General features: G+C 44.0%; 1 protein-coding gene across 1 annotated transcript; it reads right to left on the reverse strand.

Moving 5' to 3' along the window:
- Window positions 1-412: 412 nt before the first annotated feature.
- Window positions 413-6,101, reverse strand: LOC106724222 (bile salt sulfotransferase-like). Its single transcript, XM_014530730.1, has 4 exons — window positions 6,083-6,101; window positions 4,634-4,845; window positions 2,504-2,630; window positions 413-982 (listed from the first exon to the last, which is right to left on the reverse strand). The coding sequence occupies exons 1-4, from the start codon at window positions 6,099-6,101 to the stop codon at window positions 930-932; spliced, it is 411 nt and encodes a 136-aa protein (XP_014386216.1). The 3' UTR covers window positions 413-929.
- Window positions 6,102-6,932: the final 831 nt, after the last annotated feature.

Raw genomic sequence — 6,932 nt, forward strand, 5'->3', positions numbered from 1 at the left:
TTCTTAAATTGATTGACAAAAATCCTGTAGGACTTGCAGCTGGTTGGAAAAATACAGGTAACTTTATGCTTCGAGTAAGTACTTTTGTCACCCACGCACGATTTGCGGACACGACTAGCCCTAATCACTGCACAATGAGACTGCTGCCTGACTGGCTCACTCAACTGGTGCATGAATCACGCGCGCCTCCCCCGCGCCGCGTCTCCCGTCGCCTGACCAACGGACTCCCCCCACTTCTCCTAACGCCACTTCTTTAAAATAGACTCGCCCAGGCCGAAAACCAACTTCTGCGCATGGGCCACGAAGTTTCAATCGCACTGTATGTGCACGCCCACACGTGGTATTTTGTGGAAGAGCCACACTCAAGGGGCCAAAGAGCCACATGTGGCTCGCGAGCCGCGGTTTGCTGACCACTGGGCTAGGCAACGCTGCTCATGTCAGCCACGCCTTCGGAAGTTGATCAGCAAGTAGGCGACACTGCACCCTTTCCCGATGCCGTAAGTATTTGATGAGCAAGTGACTCAAGTGCTGGAAATTCGTGTCCTCTCATTTGCACGAGAAATAGAATTCTGCATTTACTGCCTCGATAAGCAACCAGTTGAGTGCTCTATAGGATACCCTATGTAAGATGAGCTCCAGATCTCCCTGTGAGAAAAAAGAGATTTTGAATTTTAAAGAGAATTTAGTTGGGAAATGAAAGAGCTGAACTCAAATTCCACCTAGTTTGGAGTCAATATCTTTGGTGTTTTGTGGTGGGTGGGTGTGTGTGTGTGTGTGTTTCCTGATGTGATTTAAATGATGTAATTACGTGTAGACAGCACATGTTTTTGCCTCTCCTTCACTCACCCCATACCTTTGGGACAGCACGTCTTACAGGAATTTTGTTTCTGCCACATGTTCTCTCTATTCAGATGAATGTAGCTGGGGGATCACATGTCAAGTGCGCCTGTCACTTTGATATTGTTGATTTGTTCCAAATAAGCTAGTTGACAAATAAGGGCCATTTCAATAGCTTTATATGCTTATCTTCTCTCTCTCTCTCTCTCTCTCTCTCTCTCTCTCTCTCTCTCTCTCTCTGTGTGTGTGTGTGTGTGTGTGTGTGTTTCCACTGAAGGAGAAGTTACACATGAAAGTGTAAACGCTAAAAGGTCAGAATTTTCAGTTACCCTAGATATGTTTGTACCCTTTCCCATCCCATCAGAAACACTTGAGCACGCCTCCTACACAGTCTCATCACCAGACTGTCATTCAAACGTTTTGAATGAGAGCTCTGAATAGCCAAATAAGGGTCCCCACAAAAAGTGTGTCTGTCCTAATTCCCAAATCACATTGGAGATGTGATTTAGGATCTATAGATGGGAAGATTATCCAGACGGAAAGAATGCAATCGCAGGAGTCCTTAGAGCCCTGGCCGGTTTGGCTCAGTGGCTACAGCATCGGCCTGCAGACCAAAAGGTCTCGGGTTCGATTCCAGTCAAGAGCACATACCTTGGTTGCGGGCTCCTCCCTGGCCTTGGCCCTGGTTGGGGCTCATGCAGGAGGCAATCAATAATCAATGTGCTCTCTCATCGATGTTTCTCTCTGTCTTTCCCTCTCTCTTCCACTCTCCTTAAAAAATCAATGGAAAAAATATCCTCAGGAGGGGATTAACAAAAAATAAAAATTTCAATTTAAAAAAAATTTAAAAAGGGTCCTTGTAAGAGAGATTCAGAGTGTCAGAATCAGAGAAGGGGATGTGATGACAGTACAGTTGGAAGGATGTGGCCATGTGCCAAGGAATGTGGGCGTCCTCTAAAAGCTGAAAAGGCAGGAAGTGAATTCTCCCCTAGAGCTTCAAGAATGGAATGTACTAATGCCCTTGAATTACTTTTAGCTCATAAGCATAGTTTGGGTCTCTGAACTCCAGAGCATGAGACAATTTTTGGTTGTTGTTTAAAGCCAATAAATTGGTGATAATTTCTTACAGCGGTGATAGGAAACTAATACACTTCCTGTGTGAGCCACGTCCCACGTGGCTTAGAGTTCGGGATCTGGAGAAGGGCTGCATGCAAATGGCGAGACAAGGAATAGTAATTTGGAAATTGGGGGGCCAGGTGGAAAGCCCAATGCAAGAGAAAGGACTTCAGTCCTAACCGGTTTGGCTCAGTGGATAGAGCGTCGGCCTGCGGACTCAAGGGTCCCAGGTTCGATTCCGGTCAAGGGCATGTACCTTGGTTGCGGGCACATCCCCAGTGGGCGGTGTGCAGGAGGCAGCTGATCGATAAATCAATAAAATATATTAAAAATAAATAAATAAAATAAAGTAAATACATTTATATTAAAAAAATGTTATGGGAGCAAAGCATGTTGACAAAGGTTCTATGTAAATGGGACTTGCTCAGATTCCACAATATCGAGGTTGGATTGCAATGTCGTTGTATAAACCATAAGAAATTAAGACCTGGATGTGAGGGCCAGGAACTCCACCCTTCCACCTAGAATCCTTATTTTGAGTCACACTCACCATTTCCTTGAAGGAACCATTCAAAATATTCTTCAAGTGAGCCTGGATTTTTGGTGGCCTTGATCGCTTTCCAGAAATAGTAACCAGAAATAAGAATATCTCTGGGATTTCTCGTGATGTAGACACACTCAAATGAAAAAAAAAAAAAGGAAATAAAAATAGGTATACTCATTCTCACTGCCCTGAAATTTTTGCAAGTCAAGAAAAATTCAATTCTCATTAAAGTGTTGAGCTTCAATCTAATCTTCTTTCATTCACTCATTTAACAAAATATTAAGAACCCACCATATGACAGACACTTACTCAGGCTTTTGAGAGGGAACAGTGAGAAACGTGTGGATCATTTTGGTTCTCAAGGACGTTATGACGTAATGAATGGAGAAGTTTTCTAAAGGTTTCTCTCGGGGAGGGGGGGGCGGGGAGTGGGGGAATAATGCTATTCCATTTTGGCACCACTGACTAAAAAGCCCTGAGTGTGAATTAAACATCCTGAGTTTTGTTGGGACTTTGACAGTGACACCCAACTCAGTGTTCTTCCAGGAAGTTCATGTCCTGGGCTTCTGTTGATTTTCCTAGAAATTCCTACCATACCAGCATTTCCCAGATAGGGATCAGGCAGATGTGAATGGTCTTTATAAATTTCAAAATGGTAGCCAAAACCGGTTTGGCTCAGTGGATAGAGCGTCGGCCTGCGGACTGAAGCGTCCCAGGTTCGATTCCGGTCAAGGGCATGTACCTGGGTTGTGGGCCCATCCCCAGTAGGAGATGTGCAGGAGGCAGCCGATCGATGTTTCTCTCTCATCGATGTTTCTAACTCTCTATCTCTCTCCCTTCCTCTCTGTAAAAAAAATCAATAAAATATATTTAAATTTCAAAATGGTAGCATGAATAGACTCATCATGCTGCTTTAAGTGGTGCAAACTCAAGAGATAAAAACGAACGTGCACGTTTCTCCAATGTTTCCTCAAAGAGTGAAGGACAGGTACAGGGGAAGAAGCAAGTAGGGCGGTCTCAGCTTCTAAGCTCTGCTCAGCGTTTGCCTTTTATGTGTACAAAAGAGAGTCATATAGACTGGGAGAAGACTTCCCTATAACAAGTCATTGTTTGTTTTTTGTGGGATTTTTTTTTGTCATTGTTCATAAGTCATTAAGGAAAGTTATATGCGAGAGATCATGATAGAAATCTATGCATGAAAGTCTCAGGACTAGTAGGATTTGTGTCCTCAGTGAAGAGAAGGGAGAGAGGCAGCCGAGTTCCATCAGTGCATAAGAGAGGGTCATTGCAGTGAACCACTCAGCACTAAAAGGCAAAGTTTCTGTTGAGAATTCAATTGATAGTCTTATGGGAGCTCCCTTGTACGTAACTAATTGCTTTTCTCTTGCTGCTTTTAAGATTCTCTCTTTGCCTTTAGCCTCTGGCATTTTAATGTTGATGTGTTTTGGTGTGGGCCTCTTTGGGTTCACTTTGTTTGGAGCTGTTTGCACTTCCTGGATTTGTATGTCTATTTCCTTCACCAGGTGGGAAAGTTTTCAGTTATTATCTCTTCCAATATTTTCACAATAAATCTAGTAATGTCACATCCCGTAAGATTGTTTGAAGGTGTTTCATACAATGTGAATAATATTTTTGGTGTCGTATGTTTTAAACTGTAATCTCAGATGAGGCAAAATGCACATTGATAGCCCAGGATCACTCACTGTTAAAGTCTTCCTTTCGAGCTCCTGAAATGACACATTGGAGGGCTGTAGATGTACTGAATGGAAACGACTTGCCCAACATTGATCGTGTCATGATTGGAAAAGCTCTCATGGAGTTTCAAAGGTGAGTGCCAAACTCACATCTCCTCTGAAACTTAGGTGCTGGTTTAGGATTGAGATGCCTCCCCCATGGCCACATCCATGTTGAGGACCGTGGTGTTGGCGATGCAGCCGGGATTTTTTTTTTTTAACTAAAGGCTGAGTGTCCTCTGGAGCAATACCAGGGAGACTGTCTGGAACAGGACACGGTGCCTTGGAGCAAGCCTTTAACATGTCTTCCTTTACTGAACCACATGTCAGCCGTGTCCTGAGAACATGAGCATCCTGGACACCCCGAGAAGTGATCCAAACGGACATTGTGTTATGGGCTCACCTTGGCCTTGGACTTGAAGATTGACTTGGGGAAGAATTGAATGGGGAGGTGGGAGGTGTAGAAGCGTGGGTCTTCCTGCTGCTGCTTTATATCTTCAAGCCCGAAAGCGTTTTCTAGCCATGGTGAACGTTTCCAGCTGACCACTGATTGCACCCAGCTGGGATCTCCCCTGGTGTGGATCAGATGGATGATCTCCGATATCCAGTTGGTTCCTGTAGAGCAAAAGAACACAGTGTCACCTATTTCAATCTGACTTTTGACTCCATCACTACATTGTGTTTGTTTATTTATTTACTTACTTACTTATTTATTGATTAAATATGCACCTATCACTTTGCCATTTCAAAACCTTTCTTGGAATTACATTGTCTTTGGACAACTTCCTAATGCCTTACCATGACTTCAAGATTCCTCATTGACCCCAGCTGGCCTGGCTCGGTGGTTGAGACAGATACATCCAAAAACAGAAGTAGCCAGCACAGAGAATAGAGTCAGTAATATCGTAATCAGTATGGGTGGGACCAGGTGGGGACTGGGGATATAGGGGGAGGGGTGTCAATTTGTAAGAACATAAATGTCCAATCACTATGCTGTGCACCTGAAACTAATATACGGTATGTCCACTATCATCAAGAAATGAATTACCGCCCTATCCGGTTTGACTCAGTGGATAGAGCGTTGTCCTGGGGACTAAAGGGTCCCAGGTTCGATTCCAGCCAAGAGCACATGCCCAGGTTGCGGGCTCAATCCCCAGTAGGGGGTGTGCAAGGGGCAGCTGATCAATGATTCTCTCATCATTGATGTCTCTCTCTCTCCCTTTCTGAAATCAATAAAAATATTTTTTCAAAAAAGAGCCCAGCTGGTGTTGAGCAGTGGTTGAGCATTGGCCTATGAACCAAGGAGGCCACGGTTCAACTCCCGGTCAGGACATATGCCTGGGTTGCAGCTCGATCCCCAGTGTAGGGCATGCAGAAGGCAGTCGATTTACAATTCTCTCTCATCATTGATGTTTCTATCTCTTCTCTCCCTTCCTTTCTGAAATCAATAAAATATATATATTTTTTAAAATCAATGGAAAAAATATCCTCCAATGAGGATTAACAATAATAATAAAATTCCACATTGATTTTTCCATTTAAACACATCCAGTCTCATCTCCTGATACTACACTCTCCCTATTCTCCACAAAGTTGTTGTTTTTTTCAGGTTCCTGACTATCCCTCCATATATTTCAAATCTAGACCATTCCACATGTAACCCACCCTGTTCTGTTCCCTCTCCAACTCTGACAAAGACTCTTATCTTTGATAAAACGTTAGCCAGACTCTTCTGAGTCCTGTACATGACTAGGTCTTGACCTGGGTGGTCTGTGACCGTCCTTGCTGAGCCAAGTTTAGCAAGAATTTTTATAAATCAATAATGGGAATCCTTTCACCCTGGATAGCTTACCAAGGTCCCCATCCCCCATCCTTGATGTCCAATGCCTTGGCCTGTCTTCGCATGGATCTTGTTAGGCTGTTTTTGCAAGAATTTTCTAACCCTTCATGTCTAATTAAATCCTCTTAATAATTTTGCATCCACTGACCTCACTCTGCTCATTACCTACAAATCCCCAGCTGGCTGTTATTTTCAGTTTATTTTAGTGTCTCTAAAATTCTCATTGCACTAATCTTGAATAAAGTCTTTCTGCCCATTTTATCAAATGTCAGAATATATGTATTTGCTCCTCACAATATTACATTTGCTGTGGACATCGCAGGATAGATGTTCCTTCTGCCAAGGTTCTCAGGTATCCAGTCCCCCATATTTATTTTTTTGTTTTGTTAATCCTCACCCAAAGATAGTTTTCCATTGATTTTTAGGGAGAGTGGAAGAGAGAGGGAAAGACAGAGCGAAACATCGATGTGAGAGAAATACATGGATGAGTTGCCTCCTGCATGCACCCTAACCAGGGCCCGGGCCAGGGAGGTGCCCGCAACCGAGGTACATGCCCTTGACCGGAATCGAACCCGGGACCCATTGGTCCTCAGGCTGACTCTCTATCCACTGAGCCACACGGGCTAGGGCCCGGAGTCATTCTTCAAGTCCAAGTTCCAAGGCCAAGGGGAGCAAATCATGCAGGGCCAGTTTGGATCACCTCTCAGGCTGTCCTGGATGCCTGTGTGTGAGGGACAGATTCAAAACCCGATTCATTCAGTGAGCATGTTAGGAAAGTTTACTCAAAGCTACATATTCACGCGCTACATCATCTCCGGGGTGTGGCTCCCGAGAATGAGTAGATTTCATGCGCTACGTGGAC

Source organism: Myotis brandtii, unplaced genomic scaffold (genome assembly GCF_000412655.1).
Source record: "Myotis brandtii unplaced genomic scaffold, ASM41265v1 scaffold11806, whole genome shotgun sequence".
Taxonomy (NCBI): domain Eukaryota; kingdom Metazoa; phylum Chordata; class Mammalia; order Chiroptera; family Vespertilionidae; genus Myotis; species Myotis brandtii.

Coding starts and splice junctions, on each gene's coding strand:
- LOC106724222 (XM_014530730.1), bottom strand. Junction 2,631..4,633: donor TCTTCAAGTCCAAGGCCAAG/GTGAGCCCATAA, acceptor TTTTCATTTGAG/TGTGTCTACATCACGAGAAA. Junction 983..2,503: donor ATGGTTCCTTCAAGGAAATG/GTGAGTGTGACT, acceptor TTTGTCAACTAG/CTTATTTGGAACAAATCAAC.